General features: G+C 31.3%; 1 protein-coding gene across 1 annotated transcript in view; it reads right to left on the bottom strand.

The window, feature by feature from the left end:
* The window catches only part of LOC143638576 (uncharacterized), a 452,770-nt gene that overhangs the window by 75,988 nt on the left and 357,137 nt on the right, over window positions 1-19,645 (bottom strand). Inside the window, exons 17-18 of the mRNA XM_077106457.1 lie at window positions 6,954-7,623; window positions 6,601-6,863 (exon numbers count right to left, since the gene is read on the bottom strand). Coding sequence (XP_076962572.1) covers window positions 6,601-6,863; window positions 6,954-7,623 — 933 coding nt within the window. The remainder of the gene's footprint in view (window positions 1-6,600; window positions 6,864-6,953; window positions 7,624-19,645) is intronic.

Below are 19,645 nucleotides of genomic sequence, written 5' to 3'. Positions count from 1 at the left end.
CTAGCACATGTGAGGCCCTGGGTTCGATTTTTAGCATTATATATAAATAAAGAAAATAAAGGTCTATTGACAACTAAGAAAATATTAAATAAGAAAAACAATTTAAAAAATCAAAGTAGGAAACACAATCATATGTATTTAAGAGAATGGTACACGATGATTATAAAGAGTATTTGTTGCAAAGGTATATTCAAGCATAATGTAAAGTATTTTATAATCAAGCTGAAATTCAAAGCTTCTTTACATTTAAAACATAAATATTATTGAATCAAGGTTGCCCAGTATGATAAATTTTATGATAGAGCGAATATTCCTCTCCTCCCTTTTTGTGAGATAACTGCATGTTTTTCTTCTCTACTGATATTGTGTTTGCTTTTGTGAGTTCCTGTGGTCAAAGGAAAGTGAGTGGAAACCTGAATAGATGCTTTATATGTGTGGTAAAGCTTGGAGTCTTGTGCATCTACGATCTGCTCTGAGAATGTTATATCTCAAATAAGGATTAGCTTCATTATCTTGAAATTGAATTAATTATTGGGAACACCTGAAAGCACCCTACTGCCTGAATAGAATCACTTTAGGTGATCTACACACTGATTAATGAGAAATAATAGTAAGTCATTGACGTTCAGGGATCATTTATTAGAGAGCATTGTAACAATAAAAGTTCATGAGTACTGCCAACTATTTAGAATGCCAAACAACTGGGGTCCTAGTTAACATCCATGAATATTTGAGAGAAAGGGTAAATCTACATCTTTGAGTTAACTTGGTAAATTAAAAAGCTAGACTTGTTTATGTTCTCCAATCATCTGCTACACATTAGAAGATTAACTGAGAGAATTAAATATTAACATTGCAGAAAATATTTAACTTTTACAGTCATTGTTACATGTGAGAAAGAATGGGCAAATGTTTTCAATAGCAGAAAGAGAAAAAGAAATATAGGTTGGATAATTAAAGATTAGGTAAGAATTCCATGACAATAATTGTAGTTACTAAAATAAATGATGAAAACCTGTGTACTATATGGCATCTAGCATAGTTCAAGGAGTATAGTAGGTACTGGATTATTAAATATATTTGATACAAATACTTAAGAATAAATTGGTTTAAATATAGAGCTCTAACTGGAGGCAGGGAATTAAATTATGATCTAGATGCGTCTGGGCATAGGGTTCAGTTTTGGAAAGCTACTATTCTTGGGAATTCACCCTAATCTTCAGGCCAGCTGTTCATTCAAAGAATTCTTGAATAAAATGCATGAATAGTAAACCTATCAGGAGATATGTTGTTTAATATAACTGATTTCAGACTTGCCAAGACCTTCTTCAGTACTACTGAAAAATCTATTTTGTGCAGAGAGAGAAAGAAGTAGAATGACAATCACCCACTATTCCTATGGGGTTCAGGGAATGTTCCTTAGACTCAGAGAAACATATTTGAGGTCTGCTCTGGTTTTGACTTGGACCTTGAGGTAAGTATACACCATAAAAATTTTCTTTTAATTCGATGATTTTTACATAAAATTGAGGTTTGAGGTTAGACAATATTTTGGAATAAATGTTTAGCAAGAAAAAGTAGCAGTGGAGAGTAAAATTTTAAATAGAATAATGAGAAAGGATGAATAGTATATAAGCATTATTTAAGTAGTAATTCATTAGAAATCACTTAAATATTGTCATTTTGCTGCTTTATAAATAATTTCATATATGCTGGGTGCTGTGCTACATGTCTGTAATCCCAGTGACTCTGGGTGTTAAGACAGGAGAAGTTTGAGGCCAGCCTCAGTAACTTGCAAGGCCATAAGAAACTTAGTTCTTGTCTCAAAATAAAAATAAAATAAAATAAAAGGGACTGAGGATGTAGCTCAGGGGTAAAGTGCACGTAGGTTCAATCCCCATTTCCAAAGTAAATAAATAGATAAACTAAATAATTTCTAATATATGAAATAATTTAACTAAAAGTCTTACAAATCAATAGTAAAATCACTATAAACTAAAAACATGAATGGCAACTTGAGATGATTTAAAAGCTAAGGAACCAGAAATCTCTTTGAATTTTTTTGCAATGTTCTATTAATAAAGACATTTTTAGAACAAGGATTTTCCTATAATGATTGAAACATTTTAAGTGATCCTTATTAAATCTAGGAATTTAGAAGATATAATTTAAATCAATTTGTATCAATGACATAATATTCAAAAACAGGTAAACATAAGGACAAGGTACTATAGAAATGTACATGTGATATGGAAAGATCATTAATTTCTCTTCTTATTTTTAAAGTTTTCTCAGTGAAATCAGAAGCAAGGGAATTTAGTCTTTAGATTGACAATATTCATTCTTTCAGTCTACAAACATGGGATGTTTACCATTTATTTGTTTCTTCAATTCTTTTGGCAAAACTTTATAGTCTACACTGTGTGAGTCTTATACCTCCTTGTTTAAATTTATTCCTAAGTATTTTATTATTTTTCATGGTATTATGAATTAGTTTTCTTAATTTCCATTTCTGATTGTTCATTGTTAGTGTATAGAAGTGCAATTGATTTATAGGTGTTTATTTTGTGCACTGCAACTTTGATAAATTTGGTTATTCATTTTAATAGTTCTTGTGAATTTTTAAAGATTTTCTATATATAATATAATATTTATGAAAATTAGCAAAATAGAAATGACTATTTTATAGGAATTCCTATTCCTATTCTATAGGAATAGACTACCTTCTAATTCAGATTTATCTTATTTCCTTTGCTTGCCCAATTATTCTGGCTAGAATAAACAATATTATTTTGATTAGAAGTGAATGCAGGTATCCTTGATTTGTCCCTGATCTTAAAGGGAAGTTTCTCTATTATGATGTTGGCTGTATATTTTTCATATATGGCTTTTACTATGTTAAAGTAGCTTCATTATCTTCCTTGTTTGTTATTTTCCTCATGAAAGGATATTGAATTCAGCAAGATGATTTTCTGCATTAATGAATTATTATGTGATTTCTTCCTTCATTCTGTTAATGTTCTGCGTAATGTTCATGGCTTTTCCTAAGTTATACTGTGCTCATAAAATAAATGCTATTCAGCCATTGTTATAGCTTAGATATGGTGTGTCCTCCCAAATCTCCCATGTTAATGTAAGAATATTCAGAGATAAATGATTATATTACAAAATCTGGAAATAAATCACTCTCAATGGACTAACTGGGTGATAACTGCAGGTAGGTAGAGTGTGGCAGGAGGATGTGTGTCACTGGGCATGACTTGGAAGAGTTCATCTTCCCTGAAGCTCCTTCCTCCCTGATGCCACTCTCTCTCATTCTTTCCTTCCTGGCTGCCAAGAGGTGAGCAGCACTCTTCCACCACACACTTTCATCATATGACCAGAGCAATGGAGTCAGTACACCATGAACTAAAACCTCTGAAACCATGAGCCAAATAAACTTTACATCTTCTATGTTGTTCTTTCTAAAATTCTTTTTTTTTTTAACATGGACAAAATCTCTTTATTTTATTTATTTATTTTTATGTGGTGCTGAGGATAGAATCCAGTGCCTCACCTGTGAGAGACAAGTGCTCTGCCACTGAGCCATAACCCTAGCCCCTCTATGTTATTCTCATTAGGTATTTTGGTCACAGCTATGCAAGGTTGTCCAACACAGTCATGACACATAATTCTTTAATGTTTTGTTAACTTATGCTAGCTAGTACTTTCTTAAGAATTTTTATATTATTTATAGGGAATATTTGGCAACAGTTTTATTTTACTGTTTTTCATTTTCTTATATCTCTCTCTCTGGCTTTGGTATCAGGAAATTAATGGACACTTATAATTAAGTGCAAATATGGTTTTAACTCTTCTTTAAATCTTTTCTTTTAAATTTGTATTGGATAAAGTTCAAGATTTATTTAATGCAGGACTTTTAAAAAATATTTTATTTTGTAGGTGTATATGGACACAACACAATGCCTTTATTTTTATGTGGTGCTGAGGATCGAACCCGGGTCCCGCCTGTGCTAGGCGAGTGCTCTACCGCTGAGTCACAATCCCAGTCCCTTCTTTAAATCTTTTAAGAATTTGCCAGTGAAGCCATTTAATTCAGAGGATTCTTTTTATGGGGGGAAGTTGCTGACTACTTACTCAATTTTCTTACTAGTTTATTAGTCTTATTCAGATTTCCTATTTTTTTATGGTACAGTCTTGCTAGGTAGTGTTTCTAGAGTTTGTCCATTTCATCTAGGTTATACAAACAGTTCATGTGCAATTCTTTCCTCTAATTGTTAACCTTACCTCTGTAAAATCGGCAGTAAGTCCCTTACCTCCTACAACCCCTAGTAAATATGTATTAAACACAATAGATATGTCAAGTAAATGAAGATAACAGGTAGCCAATATGGAAAACTAATGATAAGAATATTAAATAAATTTCCTTGGCACCTGGAAGTTAATAAGAAGTGATATGAAATTCACACTTAGTCTGACTTCCCAAGTATTGTGACTAACTCCTTCTTAGTTTAATTTTTGAGATCTCATTCATTTTTCCAGAAGTACTTATTGAGCTCATATATACTCAGTACTGTCCCTTTCCTCAGTGGTTATAAATGCATAGATGTATAATATGCAATTGTGGCCCCAAAATTTATAGTGTATATATATATATATATATAATATCTTCATTAAGAGTATTTTAAATAGCTTAAAATATGACTTAATAAATAGTTTCTTATGTAAGACAGTTTTTTAATTGCATGAATATTTTTAAGAATGTTTTTTAGACTTTTTCAGTAAGCTGATTTTATCTGAAAAGATTTGTGAGTTGACATTTGAAGGAAAGTGGAAAAAAATAAAGTGTGATGTTTAATTACCAAGGAACCTCAAAGAAAGCATAACTGTAACTGGTAATCTATATGAGAAGTGGTGGAATTAGAGACAATTAATAAAACCAAATTATATTCTCAGGTTGGGGAAAGGTATTTGTCAATTTCAACTGACCAGCATCATCATGACACATGCAATGTTTGCTTCAGATTATAGGTGAAAAATGATGGAAACTAATAACAGAGTTCCAAAGGAACAATATAATTGCATATACATTTAGGTATACATGGGAATGGTAAGCTAATGAAGAAAGACATAGCAGCTAGAAATTTAAAAAGTAAATAAGGGGCTGGGAATGTAGCTCAGTGATAGAGTCCTGGCCTAGCATGAATAATACCTAGTAATGCAAAAAATATAAATGAACTTATTCTTAAGCATTATTCATAATAACTCTTATAGTGCAAGAGCTCCTTGGGATGGAATGATTTTGATCTCTAATATACAAGGTCAGGAGGAGTTTAAAATAAACTATTATAAATGGTAGACATCAAGGAGAAAGTGGTAATAATTTACTTAGTAGAAATTAAAATCTAAAAATTTACCTATATATGTATGGTATCTTAGAACTTCCTCTATCAGGTGATAAGAGACAAAATGCTTGTTTAGCTCTTTTATAATATTTGGGAATTGATTAAGAAAAGAGAGAGACAGGAAAATCAAGTTGGCCTCACCATTAAATAAGACTACAGAAAGTATTATTGTTCAGACTAGGTAGCCATTATCAAGCGGCTCTCACTCATTTGTCAGAGCATGTTCTAATCAGCAAGAGACTTAAAATTAAAAACAAAACAAAACAAAAAACCCACTATAATGTGAATTTGTAAATATTCCTTGAAAGGAATACATAAGCATCATCCTAATATTTGGATTTCTATAAATAGGAGAATTGCCCTATTATTGTAATAATTAAAGAAATTAAGTAGGTTTAGTTCTGATGTATTTTCTAAATTTGTAACAAGAAAGAATTTTTTTTAAAAAATCATTAATTTTTAATTTTTTATCTTTATATGATAGTTTAATGTTTGTATTTTATATGTATATATTTATATTTTATATTTTGTTTTTATATTTTTGTATATCTTTATATATTTTTACTTTTTTCTATAGAAAAGGTTTCATGACAAATTTTACTCTAGAAATTGGTAACATTTCTTTAGAGTATAAGCAACTTAAAGTTGCCAGTGCTCAACGTATCTGAGAAAACTGTTTCCAACAAAGTTGATAATGTTGGATTATATTTTGAAAAATTGCCTTAGGGTGTTCTAACCCTAAGAACATTATCATCTCTTGACTATTCAAAATGATGGTAGAAATGTTTTCTATATTTGGTGTTTGGTGGGGAACATATTGAAATTATATCTATCTTTCTTGAAGATAACTGTATCAATTTTCAACAGTTCAGAATGTTATAGAAATCTTCAGTATTTTGTTTATTATCTTCATATACACTTATGAAGGGAAGATGGGGATAAATGCAAAGCACTTAAAAAATATCAACAACAACAAAAAACATGTTCCCTTTTACTAAGAGAATTTTTTTTCTAGAAAAATCACAAGATATGAAATCCTTTTTTGAAAAATTTTAAAATAATGCCTACATGTCTTTAGACTCACATTTAGTGACCTGATGAAAAATGCAGTCTTAATTATATAATATATAGGAACTTAGCATATGAAAGGATACACACACACACACGCACACCAAAAAAAAAAAAAAAAAGATACCACATACTGTGTAGATTTTTTTGTAGATCTAGATGTTTCCTCAGCATATCCTTCTGCTGGTTTCACAGTAAGTTCCACTGCAGCTCCCAGAACAAATTCTCCTTCAGGTCTCACAGGAGGTCTTCTTGCTGGTCCCATAGCAAGTCCTTGTGTAGGACTCGTAGCATTTCTCCTTGAAGGACTCACAGTATGTCGCCTTGCTGGTCTTTCAACATATCCTCCTACAGGACTCATAATATGTCTCATACCATGTCTCTCAGCATGTACTCTTGCAGGACTCTCAGTATGACGTCTTGCAGGATGCCTTGTTATGGCATGTTCTCTTGGATGTCCCCTTGAGTATCTCTCAGCATGTCCTCTTGCAGAACTCACAGAACGACCTCTTGAAGGGCTCACAGATTGGTGCCTTGGAGGACTCACTGCACGTCCCCTTACAGGTCTCACAGAAAACTCTCTTGCAGCACTAACAGCACGTCCTCTTGTAGGACTCATGGCACGTCCCCTAGCAGGTCTATCAGCATGGCCTCTTTCAGGACTCACAGTAAATCCCCCTGAAGATCTTACAGAAAGATGATTGGTAGGACTCACAGCACTTTCCTTTTCATTTCTCTTTTTGTCATGTTGTTTTGCAGGACTCACAGCACAGCCTCTTACAGAATTCACAGCAAGCTTCCTTGTAGGACTCATGCTACGTCCCCTTGCATGTCTCTCAGTGTGGCCTATTGTAGGATTCAGAGAAGGACCCCTTGCAGGACTCACAGACTGATCCCTTGCAAGATGCACAGCAAATCCCCGTGTAGGACTCAGGGTACGTCCCCTAGCATGTTTCTCAGAATATTCCATTGCAGGACTTGCAGCATGGCTTTCTTTGGGTCTCACAAGAAGTCCTCTTTCAGGTGCCCTAGCAGATCCTTCCATTGTTCTCCAGACAGGTTCCTCAGAAGATCTTCTAGTTGCTTCCCCCATAGGTCCTCCCAAAGATCCTCCTTCGGCTCTTAAAACACCACCATAGCGGTCAAGCAACTGTAGGAAACAAAGAGATGAAAGCAAAGGGTTGACTGTTAGAATTTTAAAAATCTGAAAGGTAGTAGACACATGTTAAGATATGTAAGGAAGTCTCTGAGTAGAGGTTACATTTTTAAATTGTTTAAATTATTTAATAATTTTAAAAATATTCAACTAAATTGGAGAGTAAAGAAAACTAACATCTAATCATGCTTATCTTGGTTTTCCTGTTAAGAAATCATACAATTTTTATTAGTACATTATATTTCTGCATAATTTTGGATTTAATTTTGGCATATTCATAAATGAATATAACAATTTGCTGTATTTCAGCCCCTAGGACTATCCTCTTCCCCATCCCTTACCCTGATCCCTCTCCTCTATTCTATTGGTCTTCTTTCTATTTATTTTTCAATTGGTACATTATAGTTATGCATAAAAATGAATTCACTGTGATAGATTCATAGTGATAGTTTCATACATACACATGACATAGTGTGGTGAATTTGATTCTATTATCCTTCCCTTTCCTATCCTTCCTCCCTGTCCAAATTTATACATCTTTTAAAACTGAAAATAGCTGTTAAGCATTTGGTACCTGTTCTGACATGAGCTTAAAATTTTGAAATATAAAATTGGTCATGTCACAATCTATTTCTCAAGCATCTAAACAACACTTCAAAACAAGGTATCTTTTAGTGATAATGTGGGTATTTGCTTTTATTTGCAAAAGATAAACTAAAAAAGCAAATCCAGAAATTAACTGAGGACAGATATTTCCAAGAATGAGTGGTAATGAAGTGTGGGTGATAGAGATGAAATTGATACTGAGTAAACATTTTGTATAATTTTGATTTTTGAAATATACACATAGCTTTTACTTTTGAAAATATAATTAAATAAAAATATTGAAAAAGGAAACACCAAAACTAAATACAGAAACCAGTAAATGTAGTTGTATATCAAATAAAAATATAAACATACAGAATTACTAATTGAAGCAATTTTTATGATTATATTCTACCTATGCATTCATCTTTAATTATATATGTATATATATATATATATATATATATATTAAAAATATTGAAATTTTCTCAGTTGAATTATTAATATTGACATTGGTTTAATAATTCTGAAACTATTTTGTGTTAATTTTAGACTCTACAATTTTATGTTGGTAATTTTTATTTGATAATTTTATGAGCCAGGTATCTGATAGTAGGTATGGGGAAATAAGTGTGGAATAGAGCATATGATAAAGCATTCTGTGAAACTAAATTTATAATAGAGTTCAGTATGAACCTATGATTTAAACACAAATGTACACACATGCACAGTTTCTAGGTATGTCTAGTAAAAGGAGCTTACAAGAAATAATACTATAGAAGCAATGAGCATATTTATTGACTAAATTTTGATTTCTTTATACCACTCCACATTAAAAGAAGCCAAGTTCAGTTGAAGCAATGGCTGATTACAACTCTGTAACTGAAAAAGAACAAGGACAGCTTATTGTATCAAAAAACAAATGTCAAAGGACTACTGGGTCTATCAAAATGGTATAAGAACTATTTTGAAAAGGCATCCACTATTAAAATTTAGAATAATTAAAACACCAAGATGTGATGGTAATTAACTTTAAAACATTTAGTAAAATTTAAGAATATATGAGTACTCTATCATATTAAAAATACATTGAGGAAAAGGGAAAACTTTGCCTTATAGAAAAATTTTAGTTGCAAATCAAAGTATAAAAAGGAGCAAAGTTTACAATTCCCAATGTAATATTAAGTTAAGGACCATCACTAGATGCCAAAACAAATGGGTGAAAGGTTGTTGTGAACTGGGGTATTTATATCAACATGAAGTATCATCCCACCTATTACTAATTAAAAAAGAAAATTTACTTTTACAATAGAGAGAACAGTGTGTATCTTTAGCCAAGTTAATCAGAACAATAACAGAACAAGTTGATGTGATGTGCCTCCTGGAGTGATGCAATTGGGAATACACATCACCATCTACATAGTATTCATGCTAAAAATATTTAGCCTGAATCCATTTGTTATGTAATCCCAGACTGTTGGACATTTTACATGGCAAATGGCCTGAATTATTCAAAAAGTTCAATGTCATGAAAGTCAGAGATATTGTTCCATATTGAAGGAGACTAAAGGGACATGGCAACAAATTATTTCATTATTGGATTTTATATTAAACAGAAACCCTATAGAGGAAAAAGTGATAAATTGAAAATAGATCATATATTTGAAAATTGTATAACTATTATTTTTTTAGGAAGGATAACAGTATTGGCCCTATGTAGGAGAGTGCCCAACACCTTAGAAGATAGTTGCTGAAGTATTTTGGCATGATGTCTACAATTTATTTTCAATAAAGATTCAGCAAAAAATAAAAATAATGTATGAGGGGTAGAAGGAAACAGGGAAGAAGAGGAGAGGGGTAAGGGAAGAGAGAGAGAGAATGTAATAAAAATGAAAACAATCACAACTTCCCTTCATAATCTTTCTAACCAAAGAGTAATGACTTTTTGTGCAAAGTTTTTCCAATTATATAAGATCAGATAAAAATATTTAAGGAGCTAGAGATATAGCTCAGTAATAGAGTGTTTCCCTGAATCTGTTCATTAGGTAATCCCAGACTATTGGACATTTTAAAAGGCAAAAGGCCTGGATTCTTCAGTAAGGTCAATATTATTAAAGTATTATTTTTGAAGACTAAAAAGACAAGACAATCCCTAGTACTGCACAACAAAAACAAAAACAACCAAACAAAAAAGATAACGTTGAAGTATTAGACTAGTTATAAATTAAATGGCATTTTACAGTGTTATAGAATAATATTTTATATGTGTGCATATTTTTATAAATTTTGGTGATAGTCATTGCCTAAAAGAATAAGAAAGGCATGTGAAGCACCAGAATTATCTAAAGGAGAAGGAATTATTTTTTTACTTTTAAAAATCTTTCTGCAAGTCTGCTTTTAGTCGATGAAAAAATATTCCTATCTAAAAAGAGCAAACCTAAATTATTAATTGGATATTTTTAGTTCTATAGCTATTTTATTCAATTTTTGTTTGGAGGATCTATTCAGTGGTGAGAGAGTATTGGAAAGTCACCCAGTATTATTGTATTGTGTTCTATTTGCTTCTTGAAATTGAGTAGGGTTTGTTTGATGTATGTATATGCTTCATTTTTTGTGGCATAAATATTTATGATTGTTATGTCTTGCTGATGTATAATCCCCTTAAGCAGTATGAAATGTCCTTCTTTGCCCCTTCTGATTAGCTTTGGATGTGGCAGAAAAGGTACACTTATACATTGCTGGTGTAACTGCAAATTGGTGCAGCCAGTCTGGAAAGTAGTATGGAGATTCCTCAGAAAACTTAAAATGGAACCATAACTTGACCCAATTATCCCACACATTGGCATATACCCAAAAGACATAAAATAAGCATACTGTAGTGATGCAGCCACATCAATGTTCATAGAAGCTCAATTCACAATAGCTAAGCTATGAAACCAACCTAGGTGCCCTTCAACTAATGAATTGATAAAGAAAATGTAGTATATATACACTATGAAGTATTACTCAGACTTAAAGAAGAATGAAATTATGGCAATTGCAAGTAAATGGATGGAACTGGAAAATATCATGCTAAGCAAAATAAGCCAATTCCAAAAAACCAAAGGCGTAATGTTCTCTGACATGTGGATGCTGACTCACAATAGGTGGGGGCAGAAGAGGAGGTTCACCAGATTAGATGTGGGAGGATGGGAGGGGATAGAAATGGGAAAAACAGTAGAATGAATCTGACATAACTTTCCCATGTTCATATATGAATGCACAACCAGTCTTACTTCATAGCATATACAATCACAAGAATGGTACATTATACTCCATGTAGGTATGTTATGTCAAAATACATTTTACTGTCATGTATAATTAAAAAGCACAAATTAAAAAAAGTTTAAAAAATGAAAAGACCAAGTAAGAATACTGCCAAAAAGAAAAATATGTTCCTTTCATTGATACTATAAAAAGATCTACTCATCCTATAAAAATTTAAATTTAAAAATAAATCCATTGTAATGTCCATTGGAAAATAATTTGGAATTATTTTGGAAAATAATTTCAAAAACAAAACCTGAGTGGAAGGCTTTTATGTGGTTTGTTTATATGCAAATGTCCCATTAATCATGTGGAGAGAATGCTTCATTGTGGCTTTAATTGCCGGATTTGAAAATATTACCACTGTTACTTAGTCATACAGTAATTAACACAATCCTGGTTAACTGTTGAAGTAATATATCGCTTTAGATGTCTTTGAGTACTTGAGATACATACAATCACAGTCTTACAATTTTTAATGTACTATCACCAGAAACTCATGAAAGAAACAGAAAATTCTTTCAAGAGGCACAAAGACAGAACCAGTAAGTATTGTTATTTTCCTCAGATATTAGTTTTTTCTTATCAATTAATGTTAACCAACAAACCCCATGAAAACTTCTGTTTTAATACTCTCAACATGAGATATTATAGAGTAAGTTTGATGATGAAGAGAATACATGCAACATGGTATATAAATGGAGAGAGTAAATCATGATGAAGGATTATTTCCTCATCCTGACTTATGTCACCTAAGCAGCTAGAGAACAACAAAATGATATTGAGTACCCATACAGGGAGTTTGAATTAAATACTTAAAAAAAGAATGTGAAGTGGGAGACACAAGGGAGGTGATAGTACCAAACATAAAATTTATTTCATCTTCATTTCTGAAGGATATTTTTTGATAGTGGTGGGGCTTGAGTTCAGGGCTTCCCACATACCAGACAAACACTTTACCACTGATCTACATCCCCCAGCCCCAGGCCCTCAAGGATATTTTACTAAATATTTAATTCTAGTTAGACAGTATGTTTTTTTTCTTTCAGCATATTAACGACATCAATCCAATATCTTTTGGTCTCCATTTTTTTTCTGATAAGAAGTCAATGACAATTCTTGTTCCAATATCCCTCTATGTAAGAGGTTAGAAAACTCTGGCCCATGACCCCCTTTTTAGAAGCCCTAAGAATGATTTTGATATTTTTAAAAAGAGTTACTTAAAAAACAACGAATATGAACCTGAGGAAAATCAGATGTGGCCCACAAATCTAAAATATTTACCAATTCCTGCTGAATGTAATACATCTTCTGCTTCTGATGTTTTTCAACTTTTTTTCTCTTTGTTATTTTTATCAATTTAACTGTGGTGTAGGGATATATTGTTTTCTTTACATTTTCTTGAGTTTTTGTAGGCTTCCTGGATTGTGTAAGTTCAAGTCTTTCATCAAATTTAATAACTATTTGTCTATTTTTAAAAATCCTTTTTTCTGCTCCAGTGTCAGTCTCTTTTTCTGTTGGATCTCCAGTCACACATATTTCATATTGTTTTATATTGTGCCCTACATTCTGGACCCTGAAACTATGTTCATTTTTTTTCCTTCAATTACTTTTCCCTCCACTCTTCAAGTTGGATAATTAAAAAAATTTTCAGGTCCACTGACTCTTCTTCCATTTCCAGTCTGCTTTTATGATTCCAATGAATTTTTTTATGATAGTAATTTTATTTTACTTTTTTTCATACTGAGGATTAAACGCAGGGACATTTTACCACAAAGTTTCATCTCTAGCCTTTAAAAAAATTTTTTTGAGACAGAGTCTTACTAAGTTGTCAAGACTGACCTCAAAATTATGATCTTCCTGTCTCAACCTCCTGAATCACTATTTTATTTTTAAAATCCTAGACTTTCTACTGGGTTTATTTAGTTTTCACTTGTTTGTTGATATTCATTATCCATTCACATATTTTCCTTAACTTATTTAGCATACTTTTTATCACCTATCTAAAATCTTTGCTGAGTAGGGCAAACTTCAGATAGTCTCACTTTGCTCAGCTATCAACCATTAACTAGTGAGAGGCCCCCAACCCAACCAGAACCTGAGACTCCCTTTCTGCATACTTCTTTATGCATATGGTCCTGCAGTGCCACAAATACTAGTTAATTAAGCTGCCATAAATTGTGATCTCTGCCATCTCAACTACTTGTAATCATTATGATCAATAGACTTATACCTCTCTATGCTCCTGTTCTGAAATTTTTCCCAGAGAGCTAGATGATATGATCATGGGTTCATTCTGAGTTTACCTTCTCTCTGGGTTTATAGTCATGCATTATGTTGTTATCCACTTATGGAAAACAATTGCTTAATTGGTGTTGTTTTGATGTATAATTGTCTACTGTGGCATGTTGTTCTGGTATCAATTACTCCAAAAGACCAATCTTATATAATAAAGACATATAATTTTCCTTTAATCTCTCTTTGGGTAAAGAAAGAGGAAGATGAAGAATAGACATTTGATAATATATAAACTGTATGAGTGGTTGCTATGGGGCTGTTACTATTCTAAGTGCCTTATACATATTAATTTTTTAATCCCCATGGTATCTCCATGAAGTAGATATTATTATTATCCTTATTTTAAAGAAAAGAAAATAAGGATGGAATAGTTAAAAGTAACTTGCCAAAGGTCATAAGCTGATAAGTGATTGAATTGGTATTGAAAATCCACCAGTTTAATTCCAGAGTTTGTTTTATTAACGGTATTATAGAGTGACTTTCATAAAACAAGAAGTGAAAAATCACTCTAAGTTGAGGTGCATATACCATTGTGACTTGCACTGAAAAGGAAAGAATTATGGACCCAATAAAGACTGATGACTTTGGAGGTGATTTTTTCCCACATACTTGTCTACAGACAACATTGCTATGAATTATTAGGCACTATAATTTTTACAAATCAATGATACTCATATGGCACATAAGTATTTCCATATTTCTATGCATGTTTAACTACTTTGTCTAGTGCTGTCAGGACTAATTAAATATGTAATATTCTTTTGTACAGTCACTAGAGAGGTATATATTAAGATTCAAATGCTCAAGCAAACAATCAAGAATGTGTACAGAGATCATATAGATTGGGAGAAAATCTTTATCACCAGTACCTCAGATAAGGCATTAATTTCTAAGATATACAAAGAACACAAAAAACTTAACACGATAAAAATAAATAACCTAATCAATAAATGGTCAAAGGAATGGAATAAACACTTTACAGAAGAAATATAAATGGCCAAAATATATGAAAAAATTTTCAGCATCTCTAGCAATGAGAGAAATACAAAACTACACTGAGATTCCATCTCACTCCAGTCAGAATGGCAGTTACAAAGGATACAAGTAACAATAAATGTTGGCGAGGATGTGGGGAGAAAGGTATGCTCATACATCTTTGGTGGGACTGCAAATTGGTGCAACCACTATGGAAGCAGTATGGAGATTCCTTAGAAAACTTGGAAAGAAACCACCATTTGACCCAGTTATCCTACTTCTCAGTTTATACCCAAAGGACTTAAAAACAGCATATGACAGTGACACAGCCACATCCATGTTTATAGCTGCTCAATCTGCAATATCCAAGCCATGGAAATAAATTAGGTGTCTTTCAATAGATGAATTGGTAAAGAAACTGTTGTATATATTCACAATGGCATATTATCCAGCCATGAATAAGTATGAAATTATTTGCTGGTAAATGGATGGAACTGGAAAGTATCATGGAAGTTCAATAAGCCAATTCCAAAAAAAACAAAAGCCGAATATTTTCTTTGATATGTGTATGCTAACCCAAAAGAATGGAGATAGAGGAGGGGAATAATAGAAATACACTGGACTATACAAAGTGAAATGAAGGGAAGGGAGAAGGAAGGGGAATAGAAAACACAGTAGAATTAATTGGACACAACTTTGCTAGCCTTGTATTTGTATATATGACCAGGGTAATTCCACATTGTGTATGAACAGAGAGTGGGGATGTAAATAGACTAAGTTATTATTTTATACGTATATATTCTGCCAAAATAATCCTACTGTCATGTATAACTAAAAATAAAAATATTAAAAAGAAAACAGAAAGGTTAGGAATGTAGTGGTAGAGTACTTCTTGCCTAACAAATACAAGGCCCTGGGTTCCATCCCAAGTACCACAAAAAAGAAAAAAAAGGAAAGAAAAAAATGTATCATATATTCATATGTTATTATGTTATACCATATCATTTTGGATTACTAAGGAATAAAGAAACAATTCATGGATACAAAAAAAATTCAATTGCTCCTGGAATGTAATCTGTCAGGGTATAAAAACTGAAGCTAGAATACCCAAGTAGATATCAGATGTAAATGAATACCATTTTAACATGTTTTAACAATAAGTACTCACCAATGTATCTCAATGGGTAATGTTATTCTTATGATATATTGCTAGAATTTCAATCATGATTCAATCACATGACAAAAAAAATTTAAAAAATGGAATGATGCGGAGCTGGGGCTATGGCTCAGTGGTAAAGCATTTGCCTGGCATGTGCAAGGTACTGGGTTCAAGCCTCAGCACTACATAAAAATAAACAAATAAAATATTTTTTTAAGGAATGATACAATATGGTGTAAATGACTAAGTCAAAAGAAAAAAGTTCACTTTCAGTGTATAACATCAAAAATATAAAATATTTGAAATGTAATTTATGATTATTATTAATGCATGAATAAAGAAAATTATTCAGGAAGTCTACAGAACTCCTTCTAATGTCTAGACATAGGTTTTATTGGAAATTTCCATTCCTGAAGTCACATTTCATAATTGAATCTATTAATCTTTACTGTGTTTGAATAAAGCTATTGAACCTGGAGAATGAGAATTATTAAAATAAAAATAAGACAAATCCATGAACAGATTGCCTCCTATTAACCTCTATACTGGAGTTGGGTTATAGTGATCTTAAACCTGTCCTATTATCATTATTCAATTACTGAAATTGTTAGTGTTTCATGTTCATTGTACTCCGTGAGTTCTGCATAAGTTGGATGGGTCATCTTGTTAAACAAAAGCAGTATAACAACAGTTTACTTATAGCATAATGGAAGAGTTGCACAAAACTTTAATCAATTTGCATTACCTTTTGATGTGATCACATTACTAACAGTTATGTGGAAAAGCAGTACATGTAATATTGAAAAAGTAGAAGGTAAGTATCATGAGGTACCAGACCCATTAGAAAGTGGAAAACGGAAGTTCATGTTCGTACTTGTGGTAGGGAATGAAATGATTACAAGAAATTATTCTGAATGAGTGAGAAGTCTTAATTTTTAATTTTCATCAATATATATCATTTTTAATTTTAAAAAATTTTGAGTTGTAGATGATCACAATACCTTTATTTTACTTATTTATTTTTATATGGTGCTGAACAGATGCTCTACCACTGAGCTACAACTGCAGACTCTTGTCTATAAATACCTTAATTAGATTTGTTGGATCATAGAAAGTGTTAGAAGGGACCTTGAAAAATTAATTTCTTCAAAAACTTTTCATTTTACAGATGAAGAAAAACAAATAATACTGAGGTAAATTAAATGTGTTCAAGATCTGAAAGCTATTTGTTGACAATGACAAGACAAAAATGGAAGACTTTTCAGTCCAGTGCTCATTACACTATGTCTCCCTATATTTTGCTTTCATGTACCTAAAAAATGTCATATTGGGGGCATTTAAGCACTACTTTACTAATTTTCTAAGAAGGCATTTAAATCAGATTTTTAAACCTAATTGTTGGTAAAAGCATATAGGTTGTAATTGACAGTTTCAGACTTGGAGAGCTGCTCTCAATAGGTTATTTCCCATGTTATATTATTTCAATATGAACTTACTTAGAAGAATTACCATTTTTGAAAATACCCAAGTTAACTTTCAACTTAATCAGTTTCTGAATTATCACAAATTACTAATTATTTATCATTTTTCCCATAAATATATGGCATATGAATTCATGGTAAGTGATGGAAAATATGTTTCTAGTATTCTTGTGCATTTTATCAATTTATTTTAAATTAAAATTCATGCAGATTTTAGATACAGGTATTGAAATTCATTATAAAACTAAAAAAATACATGTTTATAAAATATAACTAAAACAACCCACACATTTATTCACACATATTTTCCAGAGTTTAAGTGTTTGCCAATTTTACTCTTGGTTTTATATATGAACATATGTATGCATTTATCACATAAAGTCTGGCACAGTCTGAATCACTATGCTGATAGTTGATCTTGGCATGATATAATAATTTTCAATATGAAATATTTTCACAATAACTTGTTTTTACACTGGATAATCAAAAAACAATTCTTCTTAATTATTTCTGACATCATGTCTATAACATCAGAAAAGAAACAACTACCCCTTCATGCTCTAAAATGAAAATGTGAACATAATGCCTGTTTTCTGTTGCAGTGGCCATATTGATAAAATTACAATAAACACTAATACTAACTTAAATATGATCAATATTGACTCTTTCTTGTTTGCCATTCCTTTATTAAAGGAAAGTCTTGGGAATATTTTTATTTATAAAAGATTATGTCTCAACCGAAGAAAAATGTGGCTATCAAAGAGAACCATTCATATTTTTAAAAATAATTTTATGTGGAAAATATTGGTTTTATTATGTGTAAATGTTAGTTTACTTTTGCATTATAAAGATTTAAAATAAATTGTTATTATCTGTCAAAGCGATGTTCAGAGATATTGAAGAGAACCTTCATATAACTATAAATAGTCAGACTGCTGAATTTCCTTATTCCTCTTTGCTTGGTTTAGTGTGCACAATGATAGACAAAAATGAACAAAGAAAGAACTGAGAAACATTAGTCCTATGAGAATAATATATATCTGTTTCCCTGAAATATTATTGATAAAATCTGTAAACTTAATATTATGGCATCCATTAACTGGTAATTTTATATATATATATATATATATATATATATATACACACACACACACACACACACACACACACTTCATCTCCATCTTTTGATTTGGGCTAGTGTTTAACTGTGCTTTACTGATAATATTATCAATATAATTTGTTTTTATTTTCAGAAATTACTAATTAATACATTCACTTTTTATTTGTTCTAATTAGTTATACATGACAGTAGAATGCATTTTGACACATCATACATAAATGGAATATAATTTCTCATTCTCCTGGTTGAACATGATGTAAAATCACACCAGATGTGTAGTCATATATGCACATAAGGTAATAAAGACTTTCACTTTTGAACTATCAAATTTTGTCTTGTAATTATCATGCAATAACATTTACTTTTTTGTGGATTTTTGTGAAGGTGTCATTTCAAATTCGAGTGGATATCAACTTATCAGTAGATTTAAATCAAATTGTGTAAGGAGGTATAGAAAAACAAATAAGCAAGTATATGTTAAGACATATTTATTATTAATTTAATATACTAAACATTTTAAAGTTCACCATAAATTTGCACAATTTTAGTCTTGTTGGAAATATTCTGTTCTCAAACATGCCCATAATTTCCTCTATCTCTTCCTTCTGTCCTCTGCTTAGATGCTGCAATATTAGAAAAACCTTGTCTGACTACACTACATAAAATATCAGATTCTCCTTCATTATTTTGTGTTTAAATTGTTAGAAGGAACCTTAAAAATTATCTTGATTTTGAAGAAACTGATGCTCAGAGTTGAAATCCTATTATACCTAAAATCACTCTTCTACTTGGAAACAAAAAGAGGATTAAAATCTAAATTTCTCAGCTCTTAATATTTTTAACATATTGTTCTATGAGAATATATATCTATTACTCTGACAAAAAGTATATATATATATATATATATATATATATATATATATATATATATATAATGTTTCTCAGCTCTCACTTTGTTCACCTTTGTTTCATTGTGCATACTAAACCATGAAAAGAGGAATAAGGAAATTCAGCAGCCTATTTCTATTTATTCAGCTCTTAATCTTTACATTACAGAATATTGTACCCTGATTTTGGAAATTGAGATTGTAA

The sequence above is a fragment of the Callospermophilus lateralis genome, chromosome X (assembly GCF_048772815.1).
Source record: "Callospermophilus lateralis isolate mCalLat2 chromosome X, mCalLat2.hap1, whole genome shotgun sequence".
Classification (NCBI taxonomy): Eukaryota; Metazoa; Chordata; class Mammalia; order Rodentia; family Sciuridae; genus Callospermophilus; species Callospermophilus lateralis.
Note: the sequence above shows the minus strand (reverse complement) of the source record. Positions and strands in the feature narration are given on the sequence as shown.